Source organism: Erythrolamprus reginae, chromosome 2 (assembly GCF_031021105.1).
Source record: "Erythrolamprus reginae isolate rEryReg1 chromosome 2, rEryReg1.hap1, whole genome shotgun sequence".
NCBI classification, from domain to species: domain Eukaryota; kingdom Metazoa; phylum Chordata; class Lepidosauria; order Squamata; family Dipsadidae; genus Erythrolamprus; species Erythrolamprus reginae.
In genome coordinates this window covers 239,472,310-239,493,408 of record NC_091951.1, presented here as the reverse complement: position 1 = coordinate 239,493,408, position 21,099 = coordinate 239,472,310, and the positions used below count along the sequence as shown (strand labels likewise).

The window sequence follows — 21,099 nt, the reverse complement described above, 5'->3', positions numbered from 1 at the left end:
CCATTAAGGGGGACTAGAACTCATGGTTTCCTGGTTTCTGGTCTGGTATTTTAACCACTGCAACAACAAACAGGCTCTGAAAAAATGTTTGCTTGTACAGCTATAGTGTTAAAAGCTAAGATTAGTAAAAGCAAATCCATCTTTGTCTACCTACATTTATGACAAATCTAGACTTTTGGGGTCTTTCCACCTGTCTTGCAAAAAGTAAACCAGAAAGAAGATTAGCCATATCCCAAAACTTTATTCTGGTGTGATCATTAAATAACAGAGTTTTCTCTCTCTAAACCCAAAATCAGATCATGAATTGATCTGGGAACTCCCATATTACGTGGCCAATTGTTTCTATGAAAGTCTGGCTAAGTACCTGGTGAACTGATTAACAAAGCACAAGCACATTTCAGGGGACTCCTGTTCTAATATTACGTGTCAATATTTTCAGCAAGTAATTACAACTTTTGGTTGCGTTACTAACACTGGATTCTAGTTGTAAACATGCCAAGATGAAAGGGGGTGGTGGTGGTTGAGAGCCATTTCATACCATGCTGCAGGATAATCTTCTCAAATCACATGGCCCTCCATGTGTTTCTTTGAAGTCTCTTAGTTCTCTTTGTTTAACTAATATCGCTATTTCTTTTGTAATTATCCACTTAATATTTAACATTTTATTTATTTCATTCTGCGCTTCCTTCCAAAATTTCTGAACTTCAACACACTCCCAGAACATATGCATGAAGATTCCTTTCTTTTGGCAACCATGCCAACAATTACCTTTCCCTTTCCTCTGGAAGTGTGAAAGTTGTGCTGGTGTATAGTACCATTTATGTAAAATACCAGATATGAACATATCTGAACTCCAAAGAGAACAAAATTCAGGCAAATCTGCCTTTACTTTAAAGGAATGCCTAAAACTTGAAAGACAGACCACCTCTGGCTTTTTTAAATCTGATGTCCAGCTTAGCCTCTGGGTTAAAGCAGGGGGAGGCAGTCAACAAAGCCACTCCATCAGGCTTGATAAAATTCCAACTTCTCCTTTTCTTTCTAACCTTCAGAACTCTGGGGTTTCTATTTTTATTTCCCCATATCCCTTTTATGTTCATCTTTTACTCCATAAATTGAAGAGACGGATGCATTTAATATGAATCAATCCAGGGAGCCTTTCTGCACAATAATCAAATAAAACATCTAATAAAATAGCCATTGCATGAATTGGTACAAACTGTGTTAGATATTAAGGCACCAATGGAGGCCTTGCCCACCCATACTACATCACTGCAAGAGACAAAATGGTGGCTGTCAGAATATCCCACTTACTTCATTTTATCATATTCTTGTGAGGTAGTAGTTATTCTTTCATCTCCAACATAAACTTCACAGAAAGGCCTACAGCCATTGCGCTGCTTGTTGAAGAGAGGGACTGGGGTCATGATGATTGACTTTATGAGAATTGGCTTGCTGTGAGGAATAATGGGCTCGTCTGCCATCATGTCACACATATATTCAATATATCTGAGAGCACACAAAAACATAGTCAATGTATACAGTCGAAGAAGGCTGCGTGACCCAAGTCAATGCAATACAGCTTCAAACATAAATATAAGAGTAGTCAATCTCATCACCAAGTGTGCAAAGGTATGTATTCTTTCTCCTACTACTCTTAAGCTGTTAATTGGTAAACAGTATTGTAACACAGAGATACTCTGAGAAGAATGAAGCCATCTTCTTTCAGTTTGTATAACCCCATAATTGGGAGACATGCTTGCCATAGACCAAGGGTAGACAAAGTTGGCTTTTCTATGACTTGTGGACTTCAGCTCCCAGAATTCCTGAGCCAATCATGTTAGCTCAGGAATTCTGGGAGCTGAAGTCCACATGTCATAGAAGAGCTACCCTTGCCATAGACCAATATTTCCTCAACCTAGGTATGTATGCATGTATGTATTGATTTGATTTGATTTGATTTGTATGCCGCCCCTCTCCAAAGACTCGGGGCGGCTAACAGCAATGATAAGACAGCATATAATAATAATCCAATACTAAAAACAATTAAAAACCCATTATAATAAAAACCAAACAGACATACAGATATACCATGAATAAAATTGTAACGGCCTAGGGGGAAAGAGTATCTCAGTTCCCCTATGCCTGGCGGCAGAGGTGGGTTTTAAGGAGCTTACGAAAAGCAAGGAGGGTGGGGGCAATTCTAATTTCTGGGGGGAGTTGGTTCCAGAGGGCCGGGGCCGCCACAGAGAAGGCTCTTCCCCTGGGTCCCGCCAAGCAGCATTGTTTAGTTGACGGGACCCGGAGAAGACCCACTCTGTGGGACCTAACTGGTCGCTGGGATTCGTGCAGCAGAAGGCGGTCCCGGAGATAATCTGGTCCGGTGCCATGAAGGGCTTAGATCATAACCAACACTTTGAATTGTGACTAGAAACTGATCGGCAACCAATGCAGACTGCGGAGTGTTGGTGTAACATGGGCATATTTGGAAAAGCCCATGATTGCTCCCGCAGCTGCATTCTGCACGATCTGAAGTTTCCGAACACTTTTCAAAGGTAACCCCAGGTAACTTGAAGATGTGCAGACTTCAACTCCCAGAATTCTCTAGCCAAAATGGCTGGAAGGAAATTCTGGAAGTCCACACATCTTTAGGTTGCCAAGTTGAGAAACATTGCTATAGATCAATGGCTGGACCACAAGAATGTTTTTTGCATGTTTAGTTTAAGTGTGGTTAAGTTTAGCATGCTGAATGAGCGCAGAGTAAAGTTATATTGTTGTTAAGGAAAAGTGTCTTAACTACAGGCCAATAAAACCAATTTATCAGGAATTAAATTGCCTTAACCATCGTTTGGTTTGTTGTATGAATCTGAAACTAACAGTCAGCTGCTGCCAGTTAAGTCATTATTCCTGCAGAAAATGACATGACAGACACCATGTTTAAAACCCAAATTTATTTCTTTATTAGATTTGTATGCTGCCCCTCTCCGTAGACTCAGGGCAGCATACAAATGAGTTAGGGTCATCTTTCTTCCTCTCTGCATACAACAGCTTTGACCATTGTGCCATATTTCTATTTTTTAAAATTAAAATAAACAAGTAAAATGTTAGAAAATGATAGGCAATGAAAAGGTTGGCAGGATATTAAACTAAAAAGTAGAGAAAATGAAAAAAAAAATCCAGTAAAGTTTGGCACCTATGCTGGATTGGCAGGAATGCTTTAATTGGAAAGTGACCTAATCATAGTTTAATACTAACACCAATACTAAATTACAAAAACATCTCACTGTGCACCGTATGAACAGGACAGAACCCCAAGGAACCAAATGCCTTGTAAGAAGAAACACTCCACCAATCTGCTTACGCTACACCACTTTGAAAATTTTACAAAAAATAAATAAAATAAAAAAATAACAAGGGTTGTCTTTAAGCCAACATTTGTTGGTTGTTTCTGCAAACAACGTACCTCTTATGCGATGGCCAAATGCCCGGAGGACAACGTTTCATACTAAACATATAAACAGCAGCTTCAGCTGTGGTGAAGAGGCGACAGAAACATAAGAAAGAACAAACCACGACTGCAGATGCTGCTCTTCCGTCCTATGAAAAAACAGACCCATCAAAGAGGGGAAATGAGTGAAAAAATCAAACAAAATGTGCTTTGACTATTAGCAAGAAAGTGTCCTCTTTTCTGGGAACTGCTCATCTAGCCATATCCCACTCCCTACTCACTCCCCCCCCCCATCAAATCGTTGCTGAATTGCACCTACCAGTGTTCCCTCTAATTTTTGGGGGTGGTGGGCGGAAAAGTATAGTGTCTGAGCGGCAGTCCCTTTGGGACTGGGCGGCACAGAAATAAAAATAAATAAATAAATAAACAAACAAACAAACAAATAAACAAATAAATAAACAAACAAACAAAAAAATCACCGTTTTGCCTCAGAGAATTTCAAAATAAAATACTGTACTGTGTGTCTATAACAGTGAGCTCATAATAGGGCAACGCTATCAATATCAAAATGCCACTTAAATAGTTGAGCTAGTTTCAAACTAGATTTTGATTTTCTTTCTCTCTTCCTTACTCCCATTCTTTTTCTTTTTCTTTTCCTTCCTCTCTTTTTTCTATCTGTTTCTCTCTCTTCCTCTCTCTCCTTCCCTCTCACTCTTTCCCTCTCAGCTTCTGGGCAGGTTTGGAAAACTCTGAGTTGATGATGATTTTTAAGTGAGCGATTGCTCACTGCTCAGCTTAGAGGGAACTATGGCACCTACTACTGATCGTTGTCTGCAACAAAAGATTTGACTTGATTTAATATAGATGAGAAAAGGACTATCAATCTCCTCATCTTCCGATTGAGAAAATAAGGACTGTGATCTCAAGATCAAACCCACTACTAAAGCTAGGATTGCCTTACAGAAATGCATTTATATATGAAAATCTGAGTTAGATGCAAGACTTATTATGGGGAAGAACATTCTCTCAGCCAGCTTTCTCTCCTGAACAAATTCCTTGTGTGTCCAATCACACTGGGCCAATAAATATTCTATTCTATTCTATTCTATTCTATTCTTTCATTCATTCATTCATTCATTTATTAGATTTGTATGCCGCCCCTCTCCGAAGACTCGGGGCGACTCACAACAATAATAAAAACAATATAGTAGTAGAACAAATCTAATATTAAAAAACATATAAAACTCTATCATTATTTTTAAAAAACCAAACAGCACATTCATACCAAACATAAATATATATCATGGTATATAGATCTTCCCAATATATACTGCTCAAAAAAATAAAGCGAACACTGAAAACACATCCTAGATCTGAATGAATGAAATGTTCTCATTGAATACTTTGTTCTGTACAAAGTTGAATGTGCACAACAGCATGTGAAATTGATTGTCAATCAGTGTTGCTTCCTAAGTGGACAGTTTGATTTCACAGAAGTTTGATTTACTTGGAGTTATACTGTGTTGTTTAAGTGGTCCCTTTATTTTTTTGAGCCGTGTATATTGCTTTATGGTTTTAGGGCATTCCAAGTTATTCATGGTGAATTTTAAAAGAGGACACAATTGAAGCCAACATTTCTGTTGCTAAATAAGACATTTGTTAAGTGAATTTTGCCCCATTTTACAACCTTTCCTTCCACAGTTGTTAAGTGAATCACTTCAGTTGTTAAGTTAGGAACAGGGCTGTTAAGTGAATCTGGCTTTCCCATTGATTGTGCTTGCCAGTAGGTCGCAAAAGGGAATCACATGATCCCAGGACACTGCAATGGTCATAAATATGAGCATCTGAATTTTGATCGCGTGACGATGGGGATGCTGCAATGGTTATAACTGTGAAAAACGGTCACAGTTCACTTTTTTCCAGAGTAGTTTTAACTTTGAACAATTACTAAATGAACTCTTGCAAATCAAGGACTATCTGTAATTTATTTTAGACCAGTGTGCACAGCAAAGCTCAATGTTACTTACAAGGCAGTGCACAATGCAAACGTTCTTGGGATCTTGCTTCAGCCATGAATGCATGTTCTTGCAGATGCTATAAAGGTTTTGAAGGTTTGGCGTACGCCTTGCCGGCCAACCACATTCAGATACCTGTTAAGGAAACATTTTGATTTATTAAATATAATATACTGCCAAGTACTATCTATTTTTTTTTTATATAAAAAGGCCAAATCTTCAATTTAACCTGTCCCATAGAAGTAATCAAGCTCTAAAGTTAGAAGTGGTATTTTTTCTCTGCATTACTAATATTTCGTTTTTTCGAATAAGTATACAATATTTTATAGATAAAGAAATTTAATTAACATGATTAATATAAAAAATATAGAGTTAAATTCAATAAAAATGTAATGTACACATGTGATATTTCTGTATTGATCTGACAAGTTAGGGTTTTATATTTTTGTAGTAGTTAGACTTCTACGACAAGCGGAGCAGTGGTAGCTCCGTAAATGTTTAATGTTGTTTGTCTTTGTTTGTCTTTTTGAAACATAATAAAAATATTTAAAAGAAGAAGAAGAAGTAATCAAGCTCTTTTTTCCTCCCTGGAAACAACTGGGGCATGATCTCATTCAATAATGCTAAACTAGTACAACTAGTACTTATTTTTCCCCATAACAAATTGCACATTGGGTCCACTATTCATCGTTTTGGAAACCTCTGAATGAAAGAATTAAAGGGGAAAAAATAAGAAAGGGTGATATTGCAAGAATATTAATTGTGTCTGCAAAATCATAGAAAGAGAGTCATTCTAGGTCCTTTAGGATAAAGGTTAAAAAAGGATGTAAGCTAAGTTTTATCTACTTCTCCTGGAATTGTTTTTTTTAAACATAATTAACTTGCTTTACTAAAATTGGCTTTTTGAAATCTCCTTCAGATTTTGTTTACAATACTGTACTGCGCTAAATTCACTGCCGACTATTTTCAAACACTAAAAGTGAAGCTTCAGGGCAAGAAGGCAGAAGGAGTACTACCAGGGCAGAATACAACTTCATCTAGTCCCGGGGTCAGCAACCCGTGGCTCTGGAGCCGCATGTGGCTCTTTCAACCCTCTGCTGTGGCTCCCTATCGCTCAAAATACACACCACAACCACCAATGTTTTATACCCGTTGGCATGCGATTTACTGACTCCCTGACAGGCCAACTATGGATAAATCCAAGAAAAGTTTCAGAAGAAAATAGAACATTTAATTCAACTTGTACGCTTTGCTTCTATATTTATTCTGTGAGCCGCCCTGAGTTTTCGGAGAAGGCGGCATACAAATCTAATTAATTAATTAATTAATTAATTAATTAATTAATTAATTACTACTACTACTACTACATATGCTAGTTCTGTAGCAGCTCAGGAAATAATCAGGCAAGGGAAGGGTTTTGTGGCTCCCCATGTTCTCTTTCCTGTACGAAATGAGTCCAAGTGGTTCTTTTAGTGCATAAGATTGATGACCCCTGATCTAGTCCATCACAGGGCTAGCAGCCAATTGAAATGTGTAAACAGGATATGATGGCAATACACTTCCTCCTATGGATTCCTGGTGCACGATGATTTGGGTTCTGCAAAATTGCATCTGAAATCTTTACTTCCAAGAAAACAATAAAAAATAGCAACGTCATCTCCAGAAGAGCCAGATCAGCATAGTCTGGAGCAGGGAGAGGCAAAGTTAGCTCTTTTATGACATGTGGACTTCAACTCCCAGAATTCCTGAGCCAATCATTATAGCTCAGGAATTCTGGGAGCTGAAGTCCACATGTCATAGAAGAGCCAACTTTGCCTACCCCTGGTCTGCAGGAACATCAACCTGTCTTCAGTGTTCCTTGGAATGTTTCATCTCTGAAAGGGAATATTCTGCAAATTCCTAATTCAGAGAATACTTTCTGAGAGCCTGGTAGAAATACTACATGGCATTGCATTTTCTTGCAGCAAGTTTCAATATTATGAAGAGCTTATCCAATAGGGAGGGGAGTTAACAGCCTCCATGTGCTTCCACCTTACCACCCCAAGGCTTCAGAACAACCCTATCGCTTCATTCATCACTAAAATTCAGTAGGATAGAATGGGACAGAAATAACTTGGAAGTTGTTGTAATTCAGAATTAAGAAGCATATATACAGTGATACCTTGTCTTACAAACTTAATTGGTTCCGGAACGAGGTTCTTAAGGTGAAATGTTTGTAAGACGAAACAATGTTTCCCATAAGAATAAATGGAAAAGCTATTAATTTGTGCAAGCCCAAAATTCACCCCTTTTGCCAGCCGAAGCGCCTGTTTTTGCGCTGCTGGGATTCCCCTGAGGTTCCCCTCCATAGGAAACCCCACTTCCGGACTTCCATGTTTTTGCGATGCTGCAGGGGCATCCCAGCAGGGGAATCTCAGCATCGCAAAAATGAGCGCTTCGCTGGCAACGGAATTCTGGAGGTGGGGTTTCCCAGCGAAGGGAGCATCATTGAAATCGCAACATCGCAAAAAAGCCGAAGTCCTCGAAACCCCATCTCCGGACCTCTGTGTTTTTGCGATATGCAATTTCACTCAGGCTCCCCTCGCTGGGAAACCCCACCTCCGGACTTCCATTGCCAGCAAAGCACCCATTTTTGCGCTGCTGGGATTCCCCTGCAGCATCACAAAAACACGGAAGTCCAGAGGTAGGGTTTCCCATGGAGGGGAGCCTCAGGGGAATCCCAGCAGCACCAAAAAGGGTGCTTCGCTGGCAACGGAAATCCTTAGGCAGGGCATCCTAGCAGCAGCAGTGGGTTTGTACGGTGAAAATAGTTTGTAAGAAGAGGCAAAAAAATCTTAAACCCCGGGTTTGTATCTCGAAAAGTTTGTATGATGAGGCGTTTGTAAGATGAGGTATCACTGTACTGCATTTTTCAGAGTATAAGAAGCACCTTAGTTTTGGGGGAGGAAAACAAGGAAAAAAGGCCTCTGCCTCCCAGCAATTTGCCAAACAGCAAACAGCACAGAAGATACACACAGTTTGCTGTGTATTTCTGTGCATGTGTGCCTGACCCATAGAAATAGCAAAGAATTGGAGAAATATACATTATGGCAGTATATTAATCCCAGAAAGTTTTCTTAAATGTGATTACACTAACTCCTCCTAATTATTTAAATAGATCTACTCCAAACATGACTAAGTCAGAATTGAACTCATCTGCCTTACCTAAATACTAATACTTATTACTAAAACAGGACATTTCAGATTATACTTTTGCAGATCTTTAAAATTAATGTGGCTTTCTGGAAGTATTCTCTGCTATTTAAAAGAAGATACAATAGCACTGGGCCTCTTCAGATCACGCATTTATTTTAAAAAGCTTCTTCATTTTGTTAAGTTCTCTAGAACAATAATAAAGCAGTCCTTAAAAAATAAGTCTAATAATTTGAACATTCTATAGACATTTATAGCTATTGACTTACCTCCTTGCAGCAAAAAAACCCCCAAACAGCCAATTTCAGCCTTTGCCTCTTCCTGCAGCAATTTGCCTCTATGCAGCTTTAGTTTCACTTTCATTTTAGCCTGTGGGCTTGCAGGCAACTTAAATTAAACAGCTGTGGCTTGTGCTAATCAGGCTCTGCTGCTGTTTGCTGCAAGGAGGTAAATTATTGACAGGGAGAGACCAAAGTGAGGGTGGCTGGGTGGGGCTACATTTGGTGTATAAGACACACACAAGTTTTCACCCTTTTTGGGGGAGGTAAAAAGGTGCATCCTATACTCCGAAAAATACGGTAAAATGATATGCGCTTAGAACCCATCTCTAACTTATATAAAATCAAACCTATTAACATTTTGAAACAGATTTCCTGTTATTTAGAATGTTATTTTACTAATTTTAAAGCATTAAAACTGGTAGAATACAAACGTACACAAATTCCTGCAAAGGGGTTTTTTATAGGAAATGCTACTTCTAGAGGTGAAAATACAGTATATGTGATGCTGTATGTCGTTCTGTCTGTAAATGATTTCATATCCTGCGCAATAGATCTTCTGGAGACATCTAGCGGTAACTATGATATCCACTATCCCTATCTATTTATGTGTTTATGAAATATTCTTTTCTTCTTTCAAGCCAGCCCCGTTTTACTGACAATCCCTTCTTCCTTTTGTAGTCTCTTAGTATTGAATGAAGCCTTCAGGCTAAAAAAAAGTTTTGGCTTTATTGAAGATTGGAAGTCAGGATGAAGATTCTTCTTTGATGCAATGAACACTATTTCCCCCGCCAAAGTGAGGAAGGTGTACAATGAGACGTGCAATACTATCATGCACAAAACACAACGGAGTGACGTAATACCACTTTACAAACCCTATTGTGAAATCTGGAAGGCCGATACGATCTTGGAGACAGATTGTAGACAGCATAGCGCCCGGGATGTTTTGAGTCCAGAAACAGCCGCACATCTTCAATGTTATTTTTTATAGCAGACTCAACACCTTCCGCTGGAAATGACATCACTAGAGAAGGAAGGACGGAAGGAAGAAAAAAAAAATAGCCGGGGTTGAACTCAATATATTTCATCTACTTTTAAAGAAAACCATGCTTAATAAAATGTATGTAATCGTACCAGCAATTCTGGATGTAATGTAGGATATATCCAAATCTCCTTTTGCGTAACTGAAATATATATTAAAAAAACAAATAAAACTCAAGTTAAAAGTTAAAATGTAAGTCGTTCAATACATTATTACTTTCAAGTGGCTTATTAAATTTGACTAGCTTTTTTGTTCATCAAACAAGACCTCCCTTTCCCCAAGAAGTAGCCCTAAAAGTGATTCTCAAATATCTGAACTATAGGAGATAAACTAAAGAACCTAGAATATCCCTGGTTAATCTACACTGCGGAAAGAAGTTAACACTCACCCCTCTCCTAGAAAATGTAATATTTTAGAAAATATTAAAAAGACAGAATATTATATTTCCCTGGATGGGAGAAGCCTATTTTTAGGCAGGATAAAATAGACTCTCTTAATAGTCACCAACCACCTTTCTCAATTCACCATTAAAGCCACAGCCCAGCCCTGCCCACTTTTGTCAATGGGCAGTCTATTCTACATAACAAAGATCTACAGGCAGACCTGTAAACAGAAACTCAGCAATGTCACCTGGAAAATTACATCAGTCAGCACTCAAACAAGCTCAAACAAGCTAAGACCCCACCACCTGGGAATCAGACCACCAATCAGAGTGAATTTCTTACATAGGAACAGGAAAGTGGGATCCAACACATGGTATAAAAACTCAAAGGACACTCAGCAAGACCCTTCTTTTTCTTCTTCAACATCTTTGAGGCATGTGATTCCCCTTTTCCCCAGGACCTCAGACCATCTGCTCCTGCTGTCCACCATTAAACTATCTTTCCAAGCAGTCACCATGTTTCCAGTGTCTTTTTCCCCACTTGGAACTGATCCCAGAAGGACATGGTTTCCAACATTGTAAATGGCAGCTTAAATGCCTGAACCATTATTAAAGGATTTCTCTTTCATTTAATTAAACAATTATCTCAAAGCTGAAGGATTCTGATCACTGTCTTAGAGAATAGGCTTTACAAAATTAATTCTTTTTAGGCGGTGCGTGGGGGAGATATTCTCTTCAGGAACAAACAACACTAAATAGCTACAGAGGGAAAAAGAAGGAACAGGAAGAAGAAGTAGAATAGTACAGATAGTTCTCAACTTACGACCTTTCGTTTAGTAACTGTCTGGGGTTATAAAAGCACTGGGAGAAAAAAAGACTTATGATTATTTTTCACACTTACATTGCAGCATCCCTATGTCACATGATCAAAATTAGGATGCTTGTCAACCAGCTCGTATTTTTGAAGGTTGAAGTGTGTCATGTGAATCTTTTTTGCGACCTTCTGACATGCAAAATCAATGGGAAAGCAACCATTCACAACAACCGTGTTGCTAACTTAACAACTGCAGTGATTCACTTAACAACTGTGGCAAGAAAACTCGTAAAATGGGGCAAAGCTCATCCGTCTCAATTAGCAATGGAAATTTTGAGGTCAATGGTGGGTCATAAGTTGAGGACTATCTGTAGTGAACCTCCAGTGGTTCTCAACCTGGGGGTCAGGACCCCTTTGGGGGGTCAAACGACCATTTCACAGGGAATCACCTAAGTCCCATGGTGTTAGGAACTAAAGCTTCTATTCTGGAGCATTGTAACATATTTTTACAATCTGACCAACCAGGCATTTACAGTGGGGGTGTCCCCCTGACCTTCCTGCCAATCAGCTTAAAGCTCTGTTGGAAAGAACTGGCGCTAGACTTATGGTTGGGGGTCACCACAATATGAGGAACTGTATTAAGGGTTGCGGTATTCGAAAGATTGAGAACCACTGTTAGGCTATGCAATACACAGATTACCTTTAATGAAGTAGAGTCTACCAAACATTGATTCTGAATAATTATGCAGAATGGTAAATCAGTCTCAAGCAGTGAAGAGGAAGATAACTAATATTATATGCAGGGGGGAAAAGTTAGCTTAAGTCGGCACTGATGATTTTAAGATTCCTTAAGTGGATAGCATTTTTAGGTTTGAAAATCAGATTTAGTAAGGTGGAGAACTTAAACAAAACACCCACATCCACACAGAAAGGTGACAAATTCTTTAGCCTGCTATTTCAAGTCTGCCTTCCACATTTATGCTCAGGATTTCCATCTTCCTTTAATAGGTTGACTCAGCCTTCCATCCTTCTGAGGTGGGTAAAATGAGGACTCAGATTGTGGGGGCAATATGCTGGCTCTGTTAAAGTGCTATTGCTAACATGTTGTAAGCCGCCCTGAGTCTAAGGAGAAGGGAGGCATAAAAATTGATCGATCGATCGATCGATCGATCAAACAAACAAACAAACAAACAAACATGGTCTACCAATTGAGATGGGATCTCCATGCCAGTTTTGCTTCACTGCAAAGCTATGAACTGAGCAAAATTCTTCCCGAACAGTGGCACGGACTATATAGGTGAAGGATAGAGGAAATGTCTGGGAATTATGGGCATTGCAATTGAAACTATTTGGAAGTACTCCTAGAGCACCTTAATTAGCACTTTTTTGAGATGCCAATAATTGCAATAGCATTTGCACTTGTATACCGCTTTGCAGTGCTTTGCACTAAGCAGTTTACAGAGTCAGCATATTGCCCCCTAAAATATGACTCCTCATTTTACTCACCTCGGAAGAACGGAAGGCTAGGTCAATCATGAGCTGGGGAGACTCAAACTGCCAAACTGCTGACATCCAGCAGTTAGCAGAATTAGCTGCAGTACTGCACCACCATTTTTTTTTTTTACCAATTTTGTGAATCTCCCTAACAGTGGTGTATGAGGATCCAATTTGTCCAATCAGTGGATTCTTACTTTGGTGTGAATAGAACTGTGTGCAAAATAGGGCAAGAACCCAGCAAGCCTTTGGAGTATTAATTTTCCTTCTCTATCGTATGAAACAAAGATGGTAAGTTAAATGGGAGTTTTGATATTCATGCACTAGCTTAAATGTTTTGTTGGGCCTGGATACCAAGCCAGAGTTTTATACATGGAATCATTTTTATCTATTTTTTTAAATGTTTGCAATAATTTTCTCCCCTTTTGGGAATATCTGACCCCATGGAGATCATTAAACAGTGTGTGTATATTTCAATTTAGTTTTTCCAATATATTTACTGGCATTACACCTTTCAGATAACTATTTTAGTTTGAATGGGTTAATTCAACTTAACATGGTTCACAGATGTTATTTTATCTGGCTACATATACTCCTAAAAATACAGCCCCATTCTTTCAAAAATAACAAGAAATTAAGAAATCAAAGATTTCAATGACAATAATTGGCAATAATCTGTTTCCTACTATCTGTGTCAAATAGCAATTTAGTGGGATGATGAAAAAAAGAAGCTCTAAATATATACATGTACCTAGAATAAGATACTAAAAATAAATGTAACTGAAATTTAATTGAGAACTAATGGCAATGTCTTAATTCATAAGGTTATAGATTTACATACATGTTTTATGCATGTGTTGAAAAATAAGCAGAGCACAAGGCACAGATAAAACCTGAGAGTTCAGAAAACATTTTGTAGTTTGATATTGGCTGCTACATGCATTGCACACAGTATGAATACTAACATACTAAAGAAATATTTACCTTGGGCTGTTAAGGAACGTGAGTATGGAATGACGAAAAGCAATGGGGAAAAATGGGAAAGGAAAGAAGTATCAAACACAAAATCAAAATGTAAAATAAAACAAAACAAAACAAAACAGAAGTCACCCAAAAACCAAAGGAAAGATTAAAAAAAACGGAACTCTCCAAATAATATTTTGCTTTTCTTTTTCTTTGTCTCAAATGCTTTAGCCCACATTAAGTTGGATGGATACCATTATGAATAACAAGAACCACAGATGTGGGTGAGAGTCAATGCTCACAATTGTTCCCAAACTTAGTTGACTATTTTCACAAATACTGCTCATATTCTGAGAGATACAGTAATTTTTCATATATTTATTTGTATTTCTACCAATGAAAAGACTGCTTATTTCCAGCTAACAATGTTTGGCTCAAGTTACAAATGTTCAGAAGATACAAAAATAAAATAAATAAATACAAACCCTATTCCAATCCAATAATTTATGTTATCTCTCATTATATACTACAAATTTCCTCAGCCTTATGCTTTCTTGTTATGTTAAGAAGTACTACTTATAGATTTCCCAGCCAGCATATGTTCCAAAACGTCTGATCATTATCTTAACAAATCAAATTATTTTCAGAGAAGTCCATTTTTAGGGGTTCAAAATACAGGTTAATATATAATATTCAAGTGGACTTTGCTCTATTGTATAATAGAACAGCCATTAAGAAAGCACAGGCCACTAATTCTGCTGGATACATGTGACTCTTTGGTTTTTGAATAAACATAAAAGATACCCTGGAACAGTGGAAATAACATCTCTCTGTTGGGATAACTATGCACATGTATTCCCGTGTGAGCAATAAAGAAGTTAACATGATCATTTTGTCACTTTAGCAAAATCCTTGATTGTGTTTCCTAATTTTTTTTTTTGGTAAGAATTGATTTCACTATATTGGAGTGAATTAGGTGGTGAATATTTAAAAATCCATGACTTTTGAGTTCTGGCACTGTCAAATCTTATCTGTGGCTCACTCCCCCCCCCCCAAGTGGAATGTTTTTCCCCCCACTGTCACTACCCAAATGCCACTACTGTAAGAGCCAGAACCATCAGAGACATCAACCCATGAAATGTGACAAAATATCTCCTGAGGTCCTTCACCTTGCCCGGGAAAGGCCCCGTTTGAAAGAAACAGTTCCAGTCCATCCCAATGAGAATTCCCTCTGACAGTATACAGCTGCTAGCATTCAAGCACTGAGTGACTAGCAAAAAGAAAAATCTAAAAAAATAAGTGAGTTATTTTGAGGTCTCGGTGACACTGAACCATTGTCTTGGTTCCAGGTCACCAACAGAATGACATCAATGGAACAGTATATGGGTTAACTGATTTATGATTGGCTAGCCTAATCATGATGTCATAATCCCTCCAGAATACTAGACCTGAATCTCTCTAGACATCCGATTCATAATTTTTTTATCAGATTAGGCTGCTGAACAGCAGAGGAAGAAGTATTTACTTCCTCTAACTAGTTTCTTGTAAAAATGCACGAAAATTTTGAATTATGTGAAAACTGTTCCTATCCATTAACCCTGGAGGTGGAGGGCTGTGTCTTTGTCCCATCAATCTCTTCAATTCAGTGGTTACCCTTCAAAAGCTACCAGTCACATACTGGACTACCAAAGATTCAAAAAAGTCCACAAGGCTCTTTGAACCTATGATGAATACTTTATCCTTCATGATTCCCAAATAAGTTATATTATTTCATTCCAAGTTTGCAATTGTACATTTGAGATAAAACCATATCAAGAGATTGATAAAACTGAAAATATGTTAAATAGATTTCTTTGCTGATATCTAAATAACAGAAGTTTCCATCCTTTTCTTTTAAGCAGACTATTATACTATCAGCAAAACTTATATCAATGAGCCTATATAAACAAACCTTTTCTCTTGAGCAATGAGGTCATAACCATTGATCTGACCATCAAATGTGCAAAGAGTAACTGATTTATATTGACGTCACACTAAGCAACAGTACTTCAGTTCAGAGAATGCAGCATAGCACAAGGATCTTTCTGAATCAATTATAACTTTACATAATAAGAATAAGAATAAAAATAATAAGAGGAAGAGGAGGAAGACGAGGAGAAAGAAGAGGGAGGAGGAGGAGAAGGAGGAGGAAGAGGAAGAGGAGGAGAAAGAAGAGGGAGGAGGAGGAGGAGGAGATACTTGGTTGATAACTAGGATGCTGGCAGCAACCCGCATCACCCATTAGCACCAGTCAATGGTATTTATGACACAAATGTTCAGTCAATGTTATTTATGACACATCTTTAAATGTTCAGTTGACTGAGTTTCATGTTTAATGAATAAAAGAAATAATAATGTTATAGATAAATAATAATAAAAATGTGACATTTTAAAATGTTCAGTTAATAAAAGAGATGATAACAACAACAACAAGATGGCACTCAAGAATATGTTATTAGAATATAATTTTCCTTCATTCAATTATTTGTAGGGGCATCAATGATCTACAGATCACAGTAACTTTGGTCTAAAACCTGGTCCCCAATGTGCTCTCTAAAATTAAAGAGTGACAGTGTGCCACCTATAGTTCGTCCAGCATTTTGTCCAGTTTTTTCCCCTTCATTTAAATAAAATGGAAAATTAACATGTAGCAAAGCAAATCACTCTAAGCATAATTTACAGTTCCTCTGGTCAGATTTAGAAAATAAAACAGTGAGTAATTCCAATCCTGGGGTCTGTTTACGATCTGTCAGCGAGGCTTCTGTGATTGGCCAGATTTACAGTGTCAACCATTACAGGTATTCGAAATCTCAAATGAGCGCAACTCACACACACACACACACACCAATGAAAATCCTGGTCTAGAGCAAGTTCAAAAATGTATGTAAAAGAAAGAATCTTACTCAGCTTTAACCAAAAACAAACTAACACAATCACAAATTCAATTAATTCAAATTTCATTTGTAAACGGGCTATTGTATTTTTTTAAAATTATTGTAATAAGACAAAAGCAAAAAAGCAAGGCTTGCTTCTCACATCAGCTGTTCCCATCCCACACCTCTTCCCAGACAATAACTGAAAGAAAGAATGATTGACATAGCCTCACGTGATTTAGAAACGACGAGTTGCTAAGGCGACGCAGAACAGAGCAGCCCTTGAAAGGTTACTACTGTCTTATCTAACATCTAGCACGTGAGCTAGATTCAAACTAGATTAGAAACAAAGAATAGCTTCACTGCATAAATGAATGAGTGTTTGGGACCATTAATAATGGGGTTTTTAAAATGTTTTTAAAGTACAGTGATGCCTCGTCTTACAAACGCTTCGTCATACAAACTTTTCAAGATACAAACCCGGGGTTTAAGATTTTTTTGCCTCTTCTTACAAACTATTTTCACCTTACAAACCCACCGCCGCCGCTGGGATGCCCCGCCTCCGGATTTCCGTTGCCAGCGAAGCACCCGTTTTCCCCCTCCCAGTGAGGGGAGCCTCAGTGAAATCGCAGCATCGCAAAAACACAGAGGTCTGGAGTTGGGGTTTTGAGGAGTTCAGTGTTTTTCTGATGCTGCGATTTCACTGAGGCTCCCTTGGCTGGAAAACCCCACCTCCAGACTTCCATTGCCAGCAAAGCGCGCGTTTTTGCGATGCTGGGATTCCCCTGCAGCATCGCAAAAACACAGAAGTCCGGAAGTGGGGAATCCCAGCAGCGCAAAAATGGGCGCTTCGGCTGGCAAAAGGGGTGAATTTTGGGCTTGCATGCATTAATTGCTTTTCCATTGATTCCTATGGGAAACATTGTTTCGTCTCACAAACTTTTCACCTTAAGAACCTCGTCCCGGAACCAATTAAGTTTGTAAGACGAGGTATCACTGTATTAGATTTGTCATGAATTGTTTTATTGTTGTTGTGAACCGCCCCGAATTTACGGAGAGTAGTGGCATACAAATCTAATAAATAAATAATAAATAAACAAATTATGTTATATTGAGCCTTAGTAGGCTTCTATAGCTTTAGTAACGGGAAAATGATTCTAACTGAAAAGCCAGCTAGCTTGAGAGTCATTTTCAGCAAATCTCAGCTATGATTCTTCATATTCCTGCCACCTTGAACACACCATTGGTGATGTAATTTGCAATGCACAAGGGAACAATTTGACTGGATTCTAGTTGCTTTTCACATGTAAATTAGGTGTACTCGTTTAAAGTATATTTAACAGATTTTCAGCATTAAGGATAATTCCAAAATGACAACTAAACTTGCAGTAAAAAGTGGAAGACAAGAAATATTTTAAAAAAGAATTCCACTGTGTTGTGGTTAGCTCTGGCCCAGCTCCTGCCCCAAGGACTGTGGATGTGGGGGAGACATCCACATGCTGCAGGCCTGTTTTGCTCCCAGTGGAATCTGCTGATGAAGGCTCCTCTGACCAAGAAGACATGAGTGACAGGGAGGAGTAGAGTGTGGCAGACAGCTCAGAAGGAGATCAATTATCTAGCTCCTCCTTGGATTCAGAACAAGAGTTAATGATACAGCCATGCATGCGGAGAGCGATGCATAGGCAACAACAACTGAGAGATTAATATCAAAGAAAATGAGGCCACCTGTGGTTGGGTGGGGCTGTGGTAATTAGTGAGGCTGCTATAAAGAGCAGCCTGTGGGTTTGGCCATTGTGGAGGATTATCTGATCCTTGTGTTTCGTGCCTGCTTTGCTGACTTTGACCTTTGTGTGCTGATTTTTCCCCGCTTTGAAACTAAACCAGAGCAAACTGTGTTTCACTTTGTGAAAGAAGAAGGACTGTGAATTGCCTCACAGCTGCAAGCTAAGTATCACAGAACTGATAAGGGACTTGTACAAATTACCAGCTTGTTTGGAGAGGAGTGCTCTTTGCTATACAAAAAGAGCGCTTAGTTTATTTGAATTTTCAGTATAAAGAACATTGTTTTGAATTTTGAAACGTATCTGTGTCTGAAATTGTATCTGTGCATTTTCGGGAGGATTCTATCAGAGAGCTCGACAGAACACACTGTAACTGGAAAAAAGTAATGTAATGCAATATACAAGAAAAAGTGTTTTAATTTTTTTTTCAGATTATGAAATTCAAAGAGAGTAGCCCGTGTCACCTGTCCATGCTAAGATTTTGCTGCCAAAATTTGGAAATATTTAATGAATGGGAAGTCACTGCTTTCCACAATCTAAAATTTAGACTTTTGGGGGCTAAATTTGGCTATTTCCTAGTGTATGTTTTTTAAACTATTCAAAGCAAAGGCCACATTTGAAATATTTATTTATTTATTTATTTTTATTAATTTATTGGATTTGTATGCCGCCCCTCTCCAGAGACTCGGGGCGGCTAACAGCAACAATAAAACAGTGTACAATAGTAATTTGGTATTGATGATTAAAAATCAATTAATATAAAAACCAAACATACATACATACATACATACCATGCATAGAATTGTAAAGGCCTAGGGGGAAAGAGGATCTCAATTCCCCCATGCCTGGCGGCAGAGGTGGGTTTTAAGTTGTTTACGAAAGGCAAGGAGGGTGGGGGCAGTTCTAATCTCTGGGGGGAGTTGGTTCCAGAGGGCTGGGGCCGCCACAGAGAAGGCTCTTCCCCTGGGTCCCGCCAGGCGACATTGCTTAGTTGACGGGACCCAGAGAAGATCCACTCTGTGGGACCTAACTGGTCGCTGGGATTCATGCAGCAGAAGGAGGTCCCTGAGGTAATCTGGTCCGGTGCCATGAAGGGCTTTATAGGTCAGTGATGGCGAACCTATGACACGCGTGTCAGCACTGACACGCGGAGCCATTTTAGGTGACACGCGGCCGCCGGAGAAACAGGGAGCTTAGAGTGGTGAAGATGCAAATCTCCCCGCTTTCCAATTTCCCACCGACTGCAAGTACAGCAACTTCAATTATTATTATTATTTTTCCTCTCCCCTTAATTTTGTTTTGCACCAATTTTTAAAAAAATTACGCCGGTTGCAATTTTAATTTCACTCCCAGGGCTATTTACCCGGGGTCCTACTTTGCTTACATTAAACTGCTCATCCCATATCGCTCCGCCAGGAAATCTACTCCAACCTCCCCTCCTTCGCTTCTTTCCCTCCACAAGCAGCGCATGGTGTCTCCTCACCTTGGGTCGATCGCATCGGGGAGGGCTGAATAACTTAATTGCCGTTTCTCTTATAGCTGTTACAGGTAAACCCTTACCGGGTTATTAATTTGTAATTTTAAAAAATCATGCCGGGCTCGCAAAAAAGAGAGTGAAAAAAAAACCCTGCGTGGACATCGCGCCATTTGCTTCCTCCTTTGGCGGCTCATAACTAGATTTTCACAACCCCCCCACCCCCCTTGATAAGCTTTTTCTTGAGTCTGAACAGTTTGGGGGGTTCACCAAAGAGAAAAGTGAAAGAGAGGGAGAGAGGAAGAGAGGAAGGAAGGGTTAAATATAAAGGGAGAGAGGGAGAAAAAGAGGGAGGGGAAGAGGGGAAGGATGAGGGGTTATTATTAATTTGTAATTTAAAAAAATCATGCCGGGCTCGCAAAAAAGAGAGTCTGAAAAAAAAAACCTGCGTAGACGTCGCGCCATTTGCACCCCCCACCGCGGAGGGAAAGCATTTGGCATCGGCACCGCCAACCCCCCCCTCCACGAGCAGCAAAAGCCTGGACGGAGCCGAAAGGCAAACGGTGCACCCCCCCCCAGAAGCAGCAAAAGCCTAAGCGGCGGGGCGCGCCGTTTGCCTTTCGGCTCCGTCGTTCAGGCTTTTGCTGCTCATGGAAGGGGGGTTGGCGGTGCCGAAAGGCAAACGGTGCACCCCGCCGCTTAGGCTGTTGCTGCTTCTGGAGGGATGCACCGTTTGCCTTTCGGCTCCGTCGTTCAGGCTTTTGCTGCTGGTGGAGGGGGGTTGGCGGTGCCGAAAGGCAAACGGTGCACCCTGCCGCTTAGGCTTTTGCTGCATCGGCGCAAAAGAGAGAGAAAGGGAGGGAGAGAAGGAAAGAGTGAGAGATAGAAAGGATAGATAGAAAGAGGGAATGAGAGAAAGGAAAGAGAGATGAGAGAGGAAGGAGGAGAGAGAAAGAGAGAGAGGAGGGGTAGCGAATAATGGGTGTCAGAACTCACGCATGCGTAGTAGCGTGCGCCCACACTTTTTTAAAAATTTTAAAAGAACAAGAGAAAGCATGAGAGAGAGAGTGAGAGAAAATAAGAGAGAGAACGAGAGAGAGGAACAGAGAGAGAGAAAGAACAAGAGAGAGAAAGCATGAGAGAGAAAGAACGAGAGAGAGAAAGAAAATAAGAGAGAACGAGAGAGAGAGAGAAGGAAAGCAAGAGAGAAAAAAAGATAGCAAGAGAGAGAGAAAGCAAGACAGATAGGGAGAGGAAAGGAGAGCGAGAGAAATGAGAACAAAAAGGGGAGAAAAAAGGAGAAATGA

The 21,099-nt window shown here is 39.4% G+C and overlaps 1 protein-coding gene across 2 annotated transcripts in view; it reads right to left on the bottom strand.

Moving 5' to 3' along the window:
* Positions 1 to 21,099, bottom strand: part of LOC139162208 (cyclin-G-associated kinase-like) — a 110,561-nt gene that overhangs the window by 40,037 nt on the left and 49,425 nt on the right. For both annotated transcript variants that reach the window (XM_070742316.1, XM_070742317.1), the window contains exons 12-16: positions 10,065 to 10,114; positions 9,806 to 9,954; positions 5,473 to 5,595; positions 3,461 to 3,594; positions 1,312 to 1,506 (exon numbers count right to left, since the gene is read on the bottom strand). In XM_070742316.1, coding sequence (XP_070598417.1) covers positions 1,312 to 1,506; positions 3,461 to 3,594; positions 5,473 to 5,595; positions 9,806 to 9,954; positions 10,065 to 10,114 — 651 coding nt within the window. The remainder of the gene's footprint in view (positions 1 to 1,311; positions 1,507 to 3,460; positions 3,595 to 5,472; positions 5,596 to 9,805; positions 9,955 to 10,064; positions 10,115 to 21,099) is intronic.